This window comes from Psammomys obesus, unplaced genomic scaffold, assembly GCF_907164565.1.
Source record: "Psammomys obesus unplaced genomic scaffold, mPsaObe1.curated_primary_1811, whole genome shotgun sequence".
Classification (NCBI taxonomy): domain Eukaryota; kingdom Metazoa; phylum Chordata; class Mammalia; order Rodentia; family Muridae; genus Psammomys; species Psammomys obesus.
The window spans coordinates 17650711-17671836 of NW_026585895.1; the positions used below are offsets into that span (position 1 = coordinate 17650711).

The following is a 21126-nucleotide window of genomic DNA, read 5'->3' on the forward strand; positions in this document are numbered from 1 at the left end:
ATTTTTAAAACATTGATCGTATTGAAGGGCAGATATGAAAATTGCTTAGCAGGTGATAGTGTATATGTTTATTTGCTGAATAACAGAATTATATAACTGGATAATTATTTTTAAGCCCACTTGAATGACATTTTATGTTTTTGCTGTGTTCCAAACATATTACCCAATGGTGAATACGTAACGTGTATTTCAGACAAATACTTAGTTTCTGCTTGCAGGTATAAGAGCTTTCACACTTTGAGTCAGAGTTGACTGCTTCCTCATGCTGCCTTCCTCAGCTTCCGAACCTAACCTTCTCACTTCTGCAGGGGTAAAACCACAGTGGAACTCCCCAGGATACCGCTCTGTGCTTTAACTACTCAGAGACACATGTGACCACTTTTACACAGGTTACCTAAAACATCATACGTATATGATATTTTTTCAGTGTCTTGCATGCTGTTCGGCTACAAAATCTCTCTGCCTGATCCATTTCAAGAAAGTAGAAAAAGCATATGATTGTTCCATCGATGATTCGATGTCACAGCATGTCACTGGGATTATTCCATTTGTTTTTGTGACTTTCTTGATTACTCTCTTGATATATCTTTCATATCCTGAACTGATTTCAAATGCATGACTAATATAATTTTATTGGATGGATTATAAAAGTAAGATACAGTAGTAACATACTTTGAAGCCATATTTCAAACAAAAGCCACTCTCAGCTTTAAATTGAGTAGGCTAACACTTAATAGAACACCAATTTAGAGGGAGAAATATGTTAGCTATAAACATTAAAACCATAGTAGAACAGGATTGTTTTATTTATAGCTCTGTATTCACAGACCCAAAAATTAAGGCTCAGCATTTTGGCTGCATTCAGAGTACACACAATGTATCCGAGCCCCAAGTCTAAAACTTGAGTACTTTTGAAATGATTTAGCATTGACTAGCACTTTAGTTTTATAACCGATTCAAAAACTTAAACAGGCTTATTCATATTTAAATACCGTCAGTTAAACATCAACAAGCTATGCCTAGCAATGAGAAATAAGTGTTTGAACTGTTTTATTTAATCTCAGAAGTAATGCCACTCAGCAATGAGAGTAGACTCTGATTCTATGCAGGTTTCCTCTGAACCTCATTTTAAGTGGAGAAAAATGAGCTCTACAGCTCTGTTGCAGGAGGATACAGACACTTTTGCTAAGATTATGAATAATAATGTAGGCAGCTTTACCTAATATTTCTAAAACATGTAAGAAAATATCTTGTACTGACATCAGTTAATGTTTATTAATTTTAGTATAATCTTTCAAAACTGAGAATAAGAGTCATACTAAGAATCTTGTCTTATTTTATAATCCAGTTCATAGTTTTACTTTATGTCATTGTTGAAATGTTTGTATTATTTGTTGTCCACTGTGCAATGGGGAAAGCAAAATGTTACCATGAATTAGTTACAATCCAGAGACAATTTACAAGGAAAAAGAAAAAAAATCAGTAATAACAACAACAAAATACCCTGATGTTTCTGTGTACCTGAATTTATTGTTAGCAGATTTTTTTAAATAAAGAGCATTTTCCATTTTCAATTGTTGGTGATTTGAACACATTGTTCTGGAAGAAAACCATTTCACAATGTAATAAATGTTTTTCAAGTAGATCATGAATAAAAACACACATATATACAATACCACTTATATAGATATACTAAAATATAAAATATTTCAAATATTTTAGAAATACACTTCCATGTATTTACATAGATACACATAAATATGTATGTTGTATACATATATGTTATATTATGAACTCATAATTTTTTGCCAAAACAATGTTATAGAAAAGTCATAGTACATATCAAGAAACAATATTCCTTTTACTCTGTCATTAAGGTTGCTTATTTCTCTTCCAGAGTACCTCTGTTGAGTTCCAAGCACCCTTGTCAGGCTTCTCACAACCGCCTGTAACTCCAGGTTGGAGGATTCAATGCCCTCTTCTGGCCTCTGCACTACTATGTACAAACACAGGCACACACATATACATATAGATTAATGATTAAAAATTCAGACAAAAGTAAAAAGTAAAAGCTGAGTCTTTCAGTTGTAAAGAATTATTTGGAATGTAGTAATTTAATGGAAGCTGCCTTTACAAAAGTTAGGAGAGAATATATATATATATTTTTTCATTCACAAAAACTTTGTACTGATATTGTGCTTTCAATATTGGCGATTCACGTGATGAGAAACTGATAATTATTCTAGGCTTTGGAATTTTCCCCTCCTGATTTTCATTTAGGAAATAGTGAAATTACAAACAGATATATATTTAATTTTCTTTCTGATTTGTTTTGAATTTAAGAACAATATGTAAAGAAGCTTGAGGCTTCAAATCTACACTTGGAACTCACACCCTGTCTTCAAGTTTGCATAGTTGAAATCCTTGCTAAACCTCTTGGAATTTTTCAACAGGTGTCCATTGTGATAATCTTTACTAAAAAAAAAAAAAAAAAAAAAAAAACTTTTGGAGTAATTTCTATTAGTTGTCATCATGGTCTTTTTATGATAGCACACAGAAGCCTTAAAAACTTTGTTAGGGACTGCTCCTCCTGTCTTAGTTAGAATAAAGCTCTAAAATTACACTACAAGATCTAGACAAAAAAATATTCAACCTTCAAACTCCTTATGTTTCCAAATGTTGCCTTTGTTTTTCCATGACTTTAACCAAGGCCTTTAGCCAAGATTTTACATATACAATTTGTTTGTTTGCAACAATATATATATATATATATATATATATATATATATATATATATAGAGAGAGAGAGAGAGAGAGAGAGAGAGAGAGAGATAGATATCCATATCATTAAAGATATACTTATTTAGATGCAATCAAATGATTCATATGGATTCTGAACTTAGTCGTCTAAGAAGTGAGATTGATCTAATAAATGCTCTTATTTGTTGATAAGAGCTCATTTGTTATTTGTTATAAGAGCTTATTTGTTATATTGATAACAACTTATTTGTTGATAAGTGATCAGGGCTTAGCTGATCACTAATACCGCCCATACTTTTTCTTTTAATACCACTCCTTGATTTTCAATTTGCTTCTCTCAACCTTCTTGCTCTCCCTTACACACTGTTTTCATGTCTGGGTGAAATAAATTTGCCAGGCTCTGCTCCTTAAAGAATTTATCTTTTCTTGTGTGAAGAAGGCATGAAAAGTGTGTCTGTTCTAAATGCAGCCTCATTTGGATGTTTTCTGTATCCAACATGCTCTGAGAAATATTGTTGTTGAGTTCTGGATTTCCTGAAGTACATGCTATGTCTTTCATGGTTTTCTGGTTTTGAGGGAAAGATTGATGGTTATTCTTGGAAATTTATAGAAGAAGAACCAAGTAGCATTGACTGCTGTCTGTTTTATAATGAAGCAGCTTTTTGGTGCTATCTGTGTTCAGGGATAAATTTGATAAATATGTCTGTGATCAACATAGGGAGATTTTTTAATATGGCATATTTAGCCGGTCTTTACTTGCACCCAATAGTGAAAAACACACTTGAATACAAGAAAATCAGATAGTAATAAACATTTTGATTTCATCATGATTTCAATAATATAAAGGGTTACTTTTATAGTCATACAAGATTACAGTGATGATAAATATGGCTTTACAATCACTATTTTATAGATACCCAGAAAAATATATGAAAAGACATAAAAAGAACATGGATATATAAAGGGTGGATAGATAGATAGATAGATAGATAGATAGATAGATAGATAGATAGATAGATAGATAAATAGATGATAGATAGACAGACGACAGTGATGTAGATAATATAGATGTAAATTATGGGTTTAACATTGCCTACCTAAAGGAAGTTGCGTCAAGAACTTTTTGTGTAATTTTTAATCAAGTACATTATTTTCATAGAAATAAAAGACAAAACTATTAAAATACATTTATAGTTAAAGTCATAGTTTAAAAAAAGAGAAGGCCAACTCTGGCCCACTTTCTGGTCTTAGTAATTGTGAGTCAATCTTGATTCTGTGTTCTCTTCATTTAGCTTATAAGTAAAAAAATATCTTTGGTTGCAAAAGATAAATAATTAGAAAGTATATCATTCACATTATATTAAAATAAAATTAAATATCCTAATATTAAATTACCAACATTTTTGATTTATTTTTCATATCTGACTTCCAATAAAACTTCAAAAAGTGATAAGTAGTATCAACATAAAATAATCACAAGATTATAAAAAATAAGACAAAGGTTGGAATAATCTTTCTGTATCATAAAAATAAATAAAACAAATTTAAGTGTTTAAAGTTAGAGTGATTTTTAGTGCAAGATATAACTTTTATTATATGCCTCACTTTTTGCATGTAAAGATATTTTATAGGACCCTATGAAATGATAAAGTTTACAAAAGCTGAATAGATTAGAATAAAAACTTTGTATTGCTAGACCATAGACATTACATATTTGTATTTTATATAAAGTACCTAATTAGTTTCTGTGTGAATGAACAATACACTCAACATAAAGTTAAATATTGATCATAATAATTTTATTTTTATATGAATTAATTACAATTCATGTCAGAAATCATGATAATTTTTATTCCACTGAACAACAATACTGTGTAGCTATTATTTCTGACCCAAACTCTAAATTTAATTGATATACAATCAGTATCAAGAGAAAGAGGGCACTACATGAAATTACCTAAAGCTTTACTTACTTATAATGTAACTTTGGGTAAATATTTATTAATGCTCTTTTGTTGAAATTAGTTTTCTCATGCAATGTTTTTTGATCATGGTTTTCCCTGTGCCTACACCTCAGTAAGCTCTGCAAAGTGAGAGTTAATTGGCTTTCACTGTATAGCCTGTGAAAATTCTGTCAAAATGCAAATTGGGACAGTTTTATTTGAAAGCTGCTACCAGCTGAAGAAAAGGTGTTCTAACTACAGTCGTTAATAGTTTGACTTCACATGGAGAAGTGCTCCATATTCTGTTGTCAGTAATTTTTCCCATTGCCTCGTGTCCAAATGAAGGCCACCAATTTTTATCACAGGGGTGCAAGGATGAAGCCTGTCCCAAAGAATCATGGGCTTATCTTTGATTCCTTGGTGATAGTTCAACTCAGCTTTGAAACAAAAAATAAATTAAAAAAAAAAACCTGAGAGCATCAGAAAATTGTAACATTGTACATTTAGTACAAAATGTTGGCTTTGTAGAATTATCATGACATAAATATTAATCATTTTAAGTGTTTCCTGAAAACTACTATTTGCTGTACTGGTGATTATTCTGAAGCCTTAACTCCTATAGAATATTTAATGTAACTTTATGAATGCTCTTTTCAATGAAATTAATTTTTTCATACAAGATATTCTGATCATGGTTTCCCCTCTCCCACCCCTCAGCAAGCTCAACACAGTGATACTAAATATTTCTCTTTCTTACTTTAAGGCATTTTAGGTTAATTTAACCACTTTCTACAACCCACCTTTTAACATAATTGTGTACTGATACCCTTTATAATTGATATTAACAATGGAAGCCTTCACCCAGTAGAAATAGCACATCTACTGAAGTATTCATTTAATAAGGCCTTTCTAATTCCTCCTTTTTTTATAAAAATGAATTAACCAATATTCCATCTGTATAACATACCAATGCTGCTTTGATTGATGAATGACTTGTGATAATTATAACACTGAGAATTCAATGCTGTACTCGTAAAAAGAACCTCAAAGTCCATTTTAAAATTATAATACTTTAGATAAAACCTATAATGTTAATACAAATTTATTGACAAAGAATCATTGAAAATGATTATTTTTGTTATTTTACCACCTGAATTTGCTTAAACCATTCTCCTGAACTTAAATTATAATCTTAACTGGTGACACATTGTTAAGATAAGTAGTAGCTTTCCATATTCACGTGTTGTTCAGCAAATGAGTATGAGAAGTTAACTCTTCCATTGGTGTGATGCTCCACCCTCCTATGAAACAATATCAGGAGGAATTTGGCTGTTTCGCTATAGCTACTGTATGTACTGTATCTAAAACCTTCCGTGTATGTGTGTGTGTATGCAGACACAGTACTTGATCATAAAGTTTGGGAGGAGAACTTGTCTTCATTATGATCAGAACGATCAGAATGATGACTTCATTGCCCTCATGTGTGAGTCCGCCATGTTTAATTCCATTGAATTTTTGTTTCAGCACTTGCATGTGATGCTCTCCTAAGTGGTCGGTCGCTCTTTTTGCCTCGAAAAACAATACTTTATGATCTTCTCTTTCACGCAGTAAAAGTTGATATTAAAATGGCCAGTGTTGGTATGGTCTTTAATGTTTGGGTTCCAATACAGTTTATTTTATAGTTGTCTTGTGTAAAGACTTTCTATCTATAGGATCCTGCTACCCATTCTGTTCTAAAAGTAAAAAGACCTTATTTAGATATTATTGTACATTTTTTTTTAAATCCCAACTAATAATTTTTTTTCTGACAACTATCAGCTCTGTCATTTTAGGCATGCAGGATTAGAAACTTGACACTTGCTTACTAATGTTCCCAGTGGTCAGTTATATCCAAAATTAACTACACACAATTCTGTATTAAAATAATAACAAATGTGGCCAATAATTATTATCCAAATTACAGTTAGCACAAAATGCTCCCTCTTGCCAGCTTTGTCCAAATGCTTGCTTGCTAGCATTGTGTAATTTCCTTTTTGCAGGATGTGTAGATAGAAAGATTAATTTTACCTGTGCCATAGGGTAAATCTGACCTCAACATGTGTTTCTATGTTTTTATACTCATCATGCTGTTAAACATTTTTCATGAAACTTTGCATGACTGGTTATTAAAGCAGGCTTAAATGTCACACTTGAATATTCACTAAATGACCTGTTTGGTGGGGATGGTGAATTCGTTTTTAGAGACGGCACCGATCCAGTTCCTCTGAGTGCAGCACGGTTGACAACCCTCTCCCAGGAGAAGAAGAAGCAGAAGCTGAACCTGTAAATTCAGATGAGCCTGAAGCGTGTTTTACAGATGGTAAGGGAAAACTGGAACGCTTTCTCATTCACTAGTGTTTTGAGTTTTGTCTTTATCTGATGCTATCTGGGAACTATATGCCAAAGTTAGGTTTCCTGTCCTGCCAAGAATGGCTTTCTAAGGGCACCCCATGTGGGTGACATCTACTGACAGTAAATTCCAATGTCAATGCCTCTTACTATAGAACTCTTGACTGGTGTAGGATCATGATACATGTCACCTTGGAGTCTTAACTCATATTACTGGGTATCTTAGATTTCTGTTGCTGTGATGAAACACCATGACCAAAATTAAATTGAGGAGTGTGGGTGGAGATAATTCAGCTACCAGTTCCACATCACACTCCACCCACCACTGAGGGAAGTCAGAGCTGGAATTCACAGGTCAGAAATCAGTAGTTGGTGCAAAAGTCATCAAGAAAACCTAGCTTGCTCCTCGTGGCTGAGTCAGTGTATTTTCTTATAAAACCTACAACCTCTAGGGATGGCACTACCCACAAGGGTTGGGGCCCTGTCACATCACAAATTAATCAAGAAAATGCCCCCACAGGATTGACCACAGCTTTATCTTATTGAGGCATTTTCTCAATTGAGGTTCCCTCCTTCTTTGATGATTCCAGCCTTGTCAATGTGATGTGAAAACTAGCCAAGACACTAGGGTATAATTTAATGGGATAGTTGTTGCTAGGGTCTCTTTTTCCAAACATTAGAATGATTCATCCAGACTAAATAGGGTAAATAATTTGATATGGTTGACTGCTGTGTCTCCAAATTTATCCCTAGCCTAGATTCAAAGAGGATGCATAGCATTCCAACGTTATTTTTTCTTCCACTTCTCTAAGAGTAATAAAGTGCCTTTCTGTTTCTTTTAATGACCATGTTTAGTGTATCCCATAAGTACTGTCATACTGAAATGCCATTTTGAAAGTCAGAGTGGTTTAAACAATGGCTGTGGCTTGGGTGAACATTTCTGTCCCGTCACTTGTTTAAGTCAATATGTATATCCTTGGTCTCACTCTTAAGAGCTAAATCTGCTTAACAAGAGCCTGCTGGTCATATCAGATATTGCTTGAAGCATCCCATTTTTAACATATTATGTATCACTTCTGGGCCTATACTTAGAGAATACCCTGTAATAGAGATATTTGCAACCCCATATTTATTGCTGATTTATTCACTGGATATATGTGAACTAAGCAACTCTTAAAAAAAGTTTAAAACTTTGCAGAATAATGGATAAATGAAGGATATGTAATACTAATTGAAGTCATCCAATCAAAGAAAGAAAAGAAAATAGGTGTTTATTCTCTCTCATATGCAGAATCTATTCAATAATATATATTAATGTAAACAAATGAATATTTGAAGACAGTATAACATTAATATAGAGGACAAAAAAGGTTAAGCATATGGTGATGAGGAAAGACTAGATGCAAGTAAAAAAACACAGTTATGAAAGAGGATACAAAGCTGAAAGCCATGATTTTCTTTCTGGTTTTGTAGGTGAATGAGAACATAGAATACATTCAATACTGAAAGTATAAAATTTCATGTAAAGCTCCAAGCATCCATTCTGAATACCTATCCTAACTATACAGAGGATGAGTTGTGTAGATTTTGAGTCAGTTTAATTTCGATGTTTTATGTTTTATTTTCTTGCAAATTTTTAGCAATAAAGTTTATAAAATTTAATATATACATGCCTAAAAGTGAAAGTTGATGTGACCTTCCTCATATATTTATATCTTCTTCCAAACTTTAACTCAACAACATCATGCTCTACTCAAAAAACTGGGTTGAAGCCTTACTCTCTTTCAGGCTCTAGTTCACAGAAACACAGAGATAGACCCAAATCTGAGAGGATTCTGGGGCATGCTGAAATTCGAAAATTTCCTGAGCAAATTGAATCAGAACCTGAACCTCCTAACCTAACATGGAAAGCCTGTGCATTTTGGCTGTCTGGTTTTTGTTTTGTTTTTTGTTTTTGTTTTTTCCTGGTTTTTTTTTTTTCTGAAAATAGATTTTTTTTTTCCGTACAATATATTCTGATTACTGTTTGCTTCTAACAGTAACCCTCCTTACTCCTCTTCACTTTCTGCCATACTAAGCTTCACAGTACTCTCTGAATTTTCCAGGGATTTCACTCAAATTAAGACATTTGATAGTGTTTTAGGAAAGTATGCAACACTATCTAAATAAGCATTATACCACCTAAATAAAAATCACAAACTGGGGGTCGGACAATAGTACAGACTTATATGACTTATATTAGTCTTAATATAAAGCAGAAACTTTGACCGTTGGTAGACATACACTTTAACTGATTCATCCTTAACTGCCTTTGAGAGGGAGCATATGCTTTTAAAACCTGGAATTTCAGATTTAAAACAAAGTAGAAATAACATGCCTATCATGAAAATATTGAAGTGTTCACATGACATAATGCTTATGAATTCGTTAGCAGAATACTTATCTTGTTTTCCCTTTTCCTTTTCTCAATCTTTTCAAGTATTTTAAGAGTCCTGCAATGGAACCTGTGCTGACACCAATGCCGCTGACCCACAGTCTGCTCATTGAACTTACACCAATGTTCCTTTTAGAAAACAGCGACTTGCTCTTAGCTGCCACAATTTCCTAAGAAGTCTCCTAAGACACTCATGTGTTAGGCTAAGAGGCTGGAAAGTAAATGTATCTAGACTTCAGTGATACTCGTATTTTCTTTTAATATACATTATAATTATTTTATGTGAGAAGCAAAGGAGCAGTATAACCTATGTATTTTGTGTTTACAGGAATTAGTGCTGTGAAAAAAAGCCTTGGAGTTTTCTTAAGAGGGCTTATATAAGTGTAAATATATATATATATATATACAGAGAGAAATTTCTCATTCTGTGAGACAGGTGATAAGTGCCTACAGTCCTGGTCATTGGGAGGTAGAGGCAGAAGGATCAGGAGTTCAAGGCTTAGCTTCAAGTAGCCTGGGCTACAGGAGACCTTGTCTTAGAACAAACCAAAACTAAAGGAGTTCAATCAGAATGTTTGGCTTTTGTCTCAGCCAGTTGTTTAAAAACCATGTGAAATTAAATCTGAACAATTTTTGACAAGATTTCCCCTATCCAGTTTAGGACTGACCTTTAACTTAAACTGTGAGTACAACTAGAATGAAATTGAGCTGTTCGAGCAGTTTAACTCTTTAAACCAGAGAAAATTTTGAGAAAATGCATTTAAGCTCAATATAATGGATTAGTTATGCTATTTCCAATTTACAATAGTCATCTTATTCAGAACTTTATAAAAGTTGTTTCTAATTCTACAAAACATCAATGAGAATACTTCTGTCGTTATTCTGAGGGTATTAAAAATTTCTAAATACAGACCAGTTGTAGAAAAAAATATGTTGTGGAAGCATATTTCTAACAACTGGGTCTGGACACACAAAAGTGGACAGAAAAACAGTATCTCTTAAGTCATACCATGGAATGTGTTCTGCTTGAGACTCTATCCTGCTGCCAGGACCTGTTTTGATATGAAGCACATGGAAGCTACTTGGCTCAGCCTCTGAGCCATTAAGTCACTCACCATTTCTTTAATCAATAAAGAATTCGTAAATGAAAAAAAAATTAAAAAAAAATAAAAAAAAAGAATTAGTAAATGCCTGCTGTTCATCATGGACACTTCCATGCAGTGGAATATGATAGAGATAAATAAACCAATATGCCCCTTATGTAACTAAGCATCTACAGGTAAATGAATCAATAGGGAAAAGTGACCACTAAGAAAGGGCTAGGAACTGTCATGTAAATAACATGGCTCCTGAAGACCTTCTTTATAAAGGTGACTTTTGATCAGTGCTGGAAGAAAATTAAGCAACCTATGCAAATGAATGAAGAAATGGTATTTTTGATGGGTCAACAGAGGCACGTCACTGTGATAAAATACATCTAATATTTGAGGTAAATCAAGGGACCAGTATGTGCTGAAAAGTTTGACAATGAAAGAGATAAAAATTGAGATGATAGACCTACTAAATACCACACCAGGTGACTGGAAGAGCATTGAAGGATAACAAGGATCTGCTTATTAAGTCTCACAGCATGCAGTCTTAAGAGAGGACAGATAGGTGACAATAGCAGAATCTTGGCAATTTCTTGGAGGTTCCTGAGGAAACCCAGATAAGAGACGTAATGGAGTCTTAGCCTCAAATACTTGAGTTGCAGATGGTGAGATTGTTAGATTCTGACTATTTTTATGGTAAGCCGGTGTCTTGTTGATGACTGGGAATGAGGTGAGAAAAGGGGTAGGGGGTGAAAGATGTGAACTCAGAAACCAGATATTTCCACATGAAACTCTGAGAAGAATATGCTTACCAGAAAGGCAAATAGAGAAAATGCCAACTTTCACTGGAAACGACTTTTACAAATTCACGATGGTTCTGCAGGAGCTGTGGTAGAACCAATGCCAGTTCAGAATAGTGTTTGGCCCACAGGGAATATTCTACTGAGAACATAAACAGAAATCATAGGGAACACGAAAGATGCTAAGTTAGGGTGGTGCTTCAAAGTTGGGTGATTTTTTTTTTTCTGTTGCTTGCCTCAAAGCCATTGATTCTTCTCCACTTCTTACTGTCACCTTGCTGATGCGGTTTTATCGCTCTCCTTCTATCTTCCTTTCATTTCCCTTTCTCCTCTCTTATGCTATGCCTTTTCTTAGTGCTAGTCAGTCATAGCTTTGTAATGCAAGACTTCTTCCTCCTTCCTTCCATAGGTGTCATGATGCTGTGCACTATCCTAATGTCTTAAAAATGAATGAATTATGAGTATGACAAATTTAATTGTGGGTATGACATAATTTATGGTTCTACTTCTTTCTTTATTGTACTCTTTTGGAATTCTTCAACTAGTAAATTATATCATCAGAACCTGAGTTAAAGCATAGCCTCTTTTTCTTAAAATCATGGGTTTCCTGTTACTATTGTAGTTGGAGCCACTTTATCTTTCAAATATCCTGGGCTCATCAAGTCTTTGTACAAACAACGAATAACCATTCTTACTTTACTAATAGAATAAGCAACTCCATTCGGTCTTTTATCTGCTCTATTTTGAAAGGAAATTATGAACAAAACATTTGTTTTAGAACTTGTAGACACTTTTAATGAGAGTATTAAAAAAGCTTGTTTTCCTAATCAGATTTACATTGATTACACTGATTACGCTGTGATATTCTACTGCAATCTGTCTTTAGATAGATTCTTTGCTACTGAGGATCATTGCTCTAACATGATGAAACCCAACCTACACTTTATGAAATGCAGCATAGAAGCAAACTAATGAACCCACCCAAAAAACAAAGACTCGACCCACCGGGACTCATTAGACTGTTTAGAGATGCTGCCGTGTTTACGTTTAATTAATAGTCATTGTAAAGAGAAGGTATGATAACCTTGCTAACCAGCTAGGTTGGAAATCCTTGAGGATTTGCCTTTGCATGAAAATCAGGCAGGCGACTGAACACTCCTGCCTTAAATAAGAGAGAAATTCTCCATGGTGTTATAACCCCAGAGGCAGTAATTGTGAGGTTTTGCCTCAGACAATACTTTCCTTACGTTTCTAATTATGATGCATTGTGTTTCCCTTTCCGTAGTTATTTAAAAAAAAAAAAGAAAGAAAGAAAAAAAAAGCAGTATTTCTTTTAATTTTAAGACCAGCAAAAGTATTTCTGAGGTTGGAAAATCTTAACTAAAGTTGATTTTTCCTCCAGCAAATTCTCTTTTTAAAATTAATTCTGCTTTTCTTTTTTATTTTTATGAAGTTGAACATTTTAATAAATTTTTAAAATTTGCAGTGATGATCCTCTGGCCCCTCGTGTTCACACTTCCATTCCCCTGTCCATCACTGCTCCATCACTGCTGCCTCTTGGCTTTCCATGATCTACACTTGCCACTTTTTCTCTGTCTCCTCCTTCCACTGGTCCCAATGGTACTGAGGTCAATGCTTAGCAACTGGTTATCCAAGAAAAAAAAATGTTCGCACACAGCATTTTAGAATAAGAATTTCTGAAATTAATGTGTACAAAATTAACAAATTTACAAATCTAACTGTGTCTTATAGAGTGATATTGTTGAATTCTGCCAACTCTCTGTACTTGCGGTTAATGAGTAAGTATAATTCATGAGAACAAGTCAGCATCTTCATTTATGTTAGTTACTGAAACAAATATAATTTCACTCCTAAATTAATGATATCTCAATGACTTCTGCTGTCCATGTACGCAACATGTACTTACTGCTGATCTACTTCATTAACACAAATAACGCAACTTTCTCCCAGGGACAAGGCTTACCCTACTTTTTAGGGGTTCTGTGACTTTCCTCCATCATTTTGTTATATGTACACACACACACACACACACACACACACACACACACACACACACCCCAAGTCCCTACCAATGACTTATGATGATGTTCATTGTTTAAAAGTTTCTGCCAGGCTGATTTCATACCACAGCTATGACCTTGCTCAATGTATGGCACATAGAATCCAAATAGCATGATACATTCCACATTTCAAAAGGGAAAGTCACGTACGGCCTCAAGAGTAGGAGATAGGGAACAATAATTAGAAAGGGGAGGATTTTTTTTCTTCTTTTTTTAGTTTAATTTTATTTTCTTTATTATTAGTTACTTTTTATTAACTCTGCACCCAAGCTGTATCCTGCTTCCTTATTCCCTCCCAATCCCACCGTCCCTCCTTCATCTCCTCCCTGCCCCTTTCCAAGTCCACTGATTGGGGGAGGATTCTTAAAACTTACTACTTAGAAAGAACATATTAAATTCTAAGTTTATTTAACTTAATCTCTAATAATGATGAGTTTATTTTTTAATTTTTATTTATTTTTTATTAATTACAATTTATTCATTTTGTATCCCAGCTATAGCCCCCTTTCCTATCCCCTCCCAATCTCACCCTCCCTCCCTCTACTCCTATGCCCCACTTCCAGTCCAATTATAGGGGAGGTCCTCCTCCCATTCCATCTGACCCTAGTCTATCAGGTCTCATCAGGACTGTCTGCATTGTCTTCCTCTGTGGACTGGTAAGGCTGCTCCCTCCTCAGGGGGAGGTGATCAAAAAGCCAACCCATGAGTTCATGTCAGAGACAGTCCCTTTTCCTATAATTGGAGAACTCTCTTGGACACTGAACTGCCATGGACTACATCTGTGCAGGACTTTTAGGTTACCTCCATGAATGGTCCTTGTTTGGTGTATCAGTCTCACAAAAGACCCCTGTGCCCAGAATTTTAGGTTCTGTTGTTCTCCTTGTGGAGCTCCTGTCCCCTCCAGGTCTTTCTATCTCCCCTTTCTTTCATAAGATTCCCTGCACTCTGCCCAGAGTTTGGCTTTTAGTCTCAGCATATGTTTTGATACCCTACTGGGTAGAGTCTTTCAGAGGCCCTCTGTGATAGGCTCCTGTTCTGTTTCCTGTTTTCTCTCTCTTCTGATGTCTGTCCCGTTAGCCTTTCTGAATGAAGATTGAGCATCTTACCATGGGTCCTCCTTCTTGATTAGCTTCCTTAGGTATACAGATTTTAGTATGATTATCCTGTATTATATGTCTAATATCCACTTACAAGTGAGTATATATCATGTGTGTCTCTCTTCTTCTGGGATACCTCTCTCAGGATGATCACATTTTAAAAGTTCCTTACAGCTTCCTAGGAAGTTATCAGGAACTAGTATGATTCCAGCATACTACTAACTCCTGTCCCCTAGTGGTATTGTCACAAGATATCCCAGACGTGATCCCATTCTTATGTTTTTAATTTGTGTGACCTCATCAAATGGTCCTGACCTGTGGTATACTTATCCTAATAACTTCTGGCCCACATTTTCCCTCATACCTTCGATTCACATCTCAAACGTTTTCCATATGCCATATGCTAGAAGTTTTACTGTGGTCTCTAGCTTATCATCTCACAAGGCAGCTCATGTTTTCTTCAGTCACTAAATCCTGCTGAGAGTACGAGGCATGTGTCTTGAATCTGCTGTTGCCCTAGTTTCTCATTACTCTTTCCCCTGGACAAGGATACTGCATTAGATACTTGTAAGCTCTATGGCTTGGGGATCCTCTTCCATCATCAGCACGATATACTATGGAGGATAACTAAATTGTCTATATAATTCCTTCCTTATAAACTGTCACTCACTCCTCAACATCAATCTATACGATAGAATTCCTTGAGGCAGAATAAAATTGTATTATAATCTGTCCAACTACTCTGTCACTCAGCCCTCTAAGAGCAGCACTCTTATAATTCTGAGCTGTTGTCGTTCTCACAAAAGACTTTGCCTAATGCACTTTTTTAATGGATCTCCTTCCAAACTCATGCTTTTACTGAAACCAAACTCTTTTCTCCTATTGACATATTGATTTATTTCAGGCTCTGCCTCTTCCAGGTAACCACTTCCTTTTCAATATGCAAGGTTATGTGGACTTCTTCCATTCTTCCTTATGACCTCTAAGTATCTGTGATTTTAGTTGCTTCATTCATTTATGACATTAATTTCTGTGCCTATTTAACCTAAATAGAATCAAAAGCCAATTCCCTGCAGAGAAGATACATCCAAACATTTGCTGTGAATGAATTAATAAGATAAACATTTTTTTTAAAAAATTGTCCTTAGCTTTTCATAGCAAGATAGTTTAAATATAAGTGTCCCAATCCAGATCTTTTAAACTTAGGGCAGATAAAAATACATTTATTTGCATTTGCTGGTAACCTTTGTCTTTTTCTCTTACTTTCAAGACTTCTTATCACTTTTCCCTATATCATTTTGAATATTGTTTCTCAAAATGTGTTATCTTATGTTATTGACCTTCTGACCCTCTTGCTTGGATTACCCGTGTGCAGGTTCACCTGATTCTATGCAGTTCCAGGGACCACACACGGCTTCATGCTTGCTCTGCAAACACCCTAACCCTCTGAACCACACTTCCAGTCCCTGAAAAAGTTTTAAATTTGGGAATAGAAGTGTGTTATATTACCTGTCAGAAAAAAAAAGCCTTGAAATTAATTCTCCTCCACTGTTACATTTGCCCCATTCATTCATTCTTTTCCTCATTAAGTAATTGAAATGGCGTGGAAGAAATCAGGAAATCAGAAAATCACAGGTGACAATGTATTTTGAGTTAAAAGTATTTGGCAGGTACTAATCAGTGCCACCAAAATGAGAACGTGATAGAAAACAGTGCTTTGCAGCATCACAGGATAGATGCAGTTGTAGGAGACCATTGTCCCTTATTAATATATTTTAAGCTGTTACTCTGATTGTCACGGTATTGTACGCATGTTGTTCTTGCCAGGTTGTGTGAGGAGATTTCCGTGCTGCCAAGTTAATGTAGACTCTGGGAGAGGGAAAGTCTGGTGGACCGTCAGGAAGACATGTTACCGGATAGTTGAACACAGCTGGTTTGAAAGCTTCATTGTTCTCATGATCTTGCTCAGCAGCGGTGCTCTGGTAAGTGAGCTAAGAGCTGGATTCATAGATTAATATCTTTACAAACACACAAAAAAAGGAAGGTGAGTCTCGCAGGCTTGGCTGAAGAATTAATCGTTAGGCTATCATGAATATGGTTCAGTCTGATTTCTTTCATGGTGTTCTTGTTACTGGTATATAAAACAAGCTACTGGCTTGTTTAAGATTTATTTTTTAATTGTGTGTTGCATGCATGTTAGAGTGCAAAAAGTGCCTACAGACACCAGAAAGCGGCATGTGGTTAATGAGAACTGGAGTTACAGATGCTTGTGAGCCACACAGCATGGGTGCTGTGAATCCAATTCAGGACTTCTGTAAGAACAGGCTGTTCCTAACCTCTGAGCCATCTCTCCAGCTCCAAAGCTACTGATCTTTGTGTGTTACCTTATGTTTGTGTTCTGCCGTGTTGTTTGAAGTGCTTATCAGCTTTGAGAGTTCTGTAGTAGAGTCTGTGAGGTCAGCTAGATATAGAATCAAAATCATCTGCAAATAGGAATACTTTGCCCTCTTCCTTTTGCATTTGTATCTCTTTTTATTTCCTTCTTTTGTCCTATATCAAACACTGCATTGTAGAGAAATGGAAAGAATGATGGTCTTCCTGATTATAGTAGTAGTTTGAGCTTTTCTACATTTAGTTTTATGCTGACTAGAGGTTTATAATTCACCGTTCTTATCATTTTGAGGAATGCTCCCTCCATCTCTAGTCTCCATGACTTTTACCAGGGGGTTTTGTCAAAGATCTTTTCTTCATTTATCAAAGTATGCATTTGATTTATATCTGATCTGATTTATATGATGAATTTCATTTATTTATTTACATATGTTGAATCATCTGTGAATGATTACAAACAAAGCCAACTTGGTCATGATGAATGATCTTTTTGAATGGCATTTGAAAATAATTTACAGATAATTGTTGCATTTATATTTATCAGGTGGAAAGTCCTGTAATTCATCTCTCTTTGATGTTTTTGTGAACCCTGTATTCTTCATATACTATATGAGAAGAGCCAGGTTATACAGAGCAATGCCTTTCTTAACAAGTCTAGTCTCTTAAAAATTCGAAATAGAGTATGTTCAGGATATAAATTGGAATCCTATCTATTATATCACATACCCTTAATAACTAGCAAAGTCCACTCCTTTATCTTACTCTAAGTCATATATGTGACCAATTACTTTAAGTTTAAAGTTTTAAATAAACTTTTGCTCAAAATGTTTAAAAAGGAAAATGACATTTTGGAAGAAGGCATTTCAAAATAATTAAATGAACCACGTGAAGAAAGGAAACAGGCTCTCAGTTGGTGTTTTTGCTCAGGTAGTTTTCTAGAATAGTATTTCAAAATTCCTGCCTGAAAAAATAAATGCAAATAATAGCTATAATATACCAAATAAATACCATACTTATAATTTTAATATACATTTCACTTATTAAATTCTCAAACATTTCTGAAAAGGTATAAAATTTTGTCACATACCAAATAGGGACACTAAAAACAGAGTTTAAAATGTTTCTTTACATCTCATATACAGTAAATGTCAAAGTCATAACTTTAAAACCACTTCCTTAACAGAGACAGAGGAGAACACACCAAAAAGCAAAAGAGATAAGCAAGTGGTAACTGAAATGAGGAGTAATAAAGCCTGAATTGCAAACCTTTCATTGACTTTGTGCTTCTACATCCACAAACTTGGCCCTGGAAACTGAGACCCTGAATCTGAGTCCTAGTGGCTGGTTCTGGGGCTTGTCACAATGAGGTCACCCAATCGGAGCACCTTATCTTATTGCAGAGACTCTGTGTTTCTCCCCTTGAACCTGTACCCCAAGCCTAAGAGTAGGCTTCTTTTTTGACTCGGAACTCCTTCCTTCCCATGTTTTGGAGTCATGGTTTTTGCTTAGACAGTTTGCATGAGTCCTCTAGAACTTGAAAATAGGCATTGAAAAATAGTGAGAAAAATAGTGCTTCCTCACCCTCATCCTCTCCCATCCACCTCCACCTCAAAGCCTGCTTACTTTAAGAATGTCAGCCAGTGCTGTGCATCTTAGCAGATCTGCCCATTCTTTCTGACCTAGTTTCTTGGATTATCTCAGTATTGCTGTCAACAGTTGTGAAAATGTGCTAAAGATGGGGTTTAGCATATTGACACAGATTTTGTGTGTTGGGGGTAAGAATGAATCAAGCCCATGACCATGAGCAGGTGATACGATGTTAATCACCAAAGCTATGTTATTTCGCTCTTATTTCTTCCAACAAGGTGAGTGGTGTTTCCATATGAAAAAGAAAACTCTAGCAATTTCAGATCTGTTTTGAGCAGCAGCCATTTTAAATGCCTCCATTAGTTCAACTCTTTATTTAAATTATTTCTCAAAGAACTTATGGTTATGACTACGTTATGGTTGTCATATTCTTAAAAGTTTCTGAAGAGTGTAAGCACTACTTGCATGGAGTAAGAGCCAAAAAAAGTCCCTAACCTTATGGGTGGGTATGAAGTAAAGAGGGATTACAAAAGCTTACCAGAAGGGCTGACCTTGGAATGAGGTATGAGAAGGATCAGGACTCTTTTCATTTGAATTGAGAGAAAAGGAATATCCTTTGGGTTTTAGGGACCACACTCTTTCAGAGGATTGTGTGTAATTCCATTCTTTTGCAGTCTCTCTGCCTCTGGTAACAATGAAAAGATTGCTAGAACTAAATTTTATGCAGGAGCTGCAAACCAGAGGAAAGCTAGCCAAATTATATTTACACCAGTGTTTTCTGTGATATCCTCACCACAACTGTATTTTCTGCTTGTCTGGTGAAATATAAATTTTAGACTACATGAATTGACATTTAAACAATGTTTCCCCAGGCTTTTGAAGACATATATATTGAAAAGAAAAAGACCATTAAGATTATTTTGGAGTATGCTGACAAGATATTCACCTACATCTTCATTCTGGAAATGCTTCTCAAATGGGTGGCGTATGGGTATAAAACATATTTCACCAATGCCTGGTGTTGGCTAGACTTTCTAATTGTTGATGTAAGTATTTTAGAATAAAGTTTAAAGGATGATTTGTTCTAAGAGTTCTGTTTTCACCAAGGTTTTCCTACATCATCATTTTCTCATCTTATTTTACTTTAAGGCCGGAAGTTTATGTTTTTAAGAACATTGATGTAGCTCATGGGCATATGTCTGTGATTAATAGAGCAGTAATCTTTCAACCACTGTAAATTCTCTTCCATACTAATCTATCGAATACTTGTAACCTGTACTTGCAGATGTTTCCTAAAAATCAGAAGAAATGTGATTTTTAAAAGATACATGACTTGAGACTGGAGAGATGGCTCAATGGTTGAGAGCACTGGCTTCTCTTTCAGATGACCCAGTTTTGATTCCCAGCACACATGTGGTGACTCAAAACACTCTCCAACTCCTGTCTCAGGCAATCTGGTGACATCTTTTAGCCCAGTATGGACACTACACATGCACAGTGAACAGACATACATGTTGGTAAAATGCCTACATATAGTTCAAAAAGTAATTTTCTTAAAAATGCACATGACTTGAATATCATTCTGGCTCACATGAACAAAATATTAAAGACCAGAGGATCCTTGAGAGATAGAAACAGAAAAGGGCAGATAAATGTTTCTATGAGAGAGGATGCTAACTTTTACATTAATTTCAGAGATGAAGGGGAGATATTCAAGTAGCTGAAACCTAGGTAGAACTTCTGGATGAAGTCTAACTCTGTGCTAGAGAGGAGGAAAGGCTAGGTGATCTATATCTTAATCATAACAGTGGAGAAAACAAAAATGAATCACTTTTATCGTTTTTCTCAAACTATCAACTACCGCCCTCTACAGAAGGGCAACAAAGCATAGATATCATCATTAGTTACTTCAGTGAATTCAGAGAATGTTTTAAGACTTGGATGATGGAAAATGAGTAAGAATACTGTGTTTAACGTTTTATTTTCAAAAAAGGAAAAATGATTTGGGGGCTGAGGGCAGAACTTGATTTTAGGGTGTCTACCTACCATGTGTGAGGCCCTAAGTTCAACATTCAGCACAGAAAAATAAAAGAGAAGGAAATGGTGAACTTTTGCCTTTGTTTAATTATTATTTTAAGTTGTTGACAATTTCATGTACATATATACTAACTACTCCCCCACTCTTTCTTACCTCCCTAGTTACCTGCAGCTCTTTATGTAGGATTGAGAGCTAATGAGCTTCTAGCTTAGCTCCAACACAGTCCACTTTACTATATCCATTATTGTTGTCTTTGTTCAGTTCATTAGGCAGCCATGTTGTAAAACTTTCTGGTGTAGTTTTTTATATTCCAAGAAAATATATGTATTTAGGAATACACATGACAATAATTAATGAAAAAAGGCCATGAAGAGAGGGGTTATATTCTTAATCCCGCAGAAAAGACCACCAACCCAAATTATCATGGCCAAATTAATTATAGCGATCAATTAATTAAAACAAGCTTTTTAAACAATTCATGTATATGGATTTTCTCTCCCTAAAAATGAGGATCAA

At 35.0% G+C, this 21126-nt stretch overlaps 1 protein-coding gene across 1 annotated transcript in view; it reads left to right on the plus strand.

Moving 5' to 3' along the window:
* Positions 1-21126, plus strand: part of Scn9a (sodium voltage-gated channel alpha subunit 9) — a 163576-nt gene that overhangs the window by 122614 nt on the left and 19836 nt on the right. Inside the window, exons 18-20 of the mRNA XM_055600182.1 lie at positions 6945-7062; positions 16422-16576; positions 19445-19618. Of these exons, the coding sequence (XP_055456157.1) occupies positions 6945-7062; positions 16422-16576; positions 19445-19618 (447 nt within the window). The remainder of the gene's footprint in view (positions 1-6944; positions 7063-16421; positions 16577-19444; positions 19619-21126) is intronic.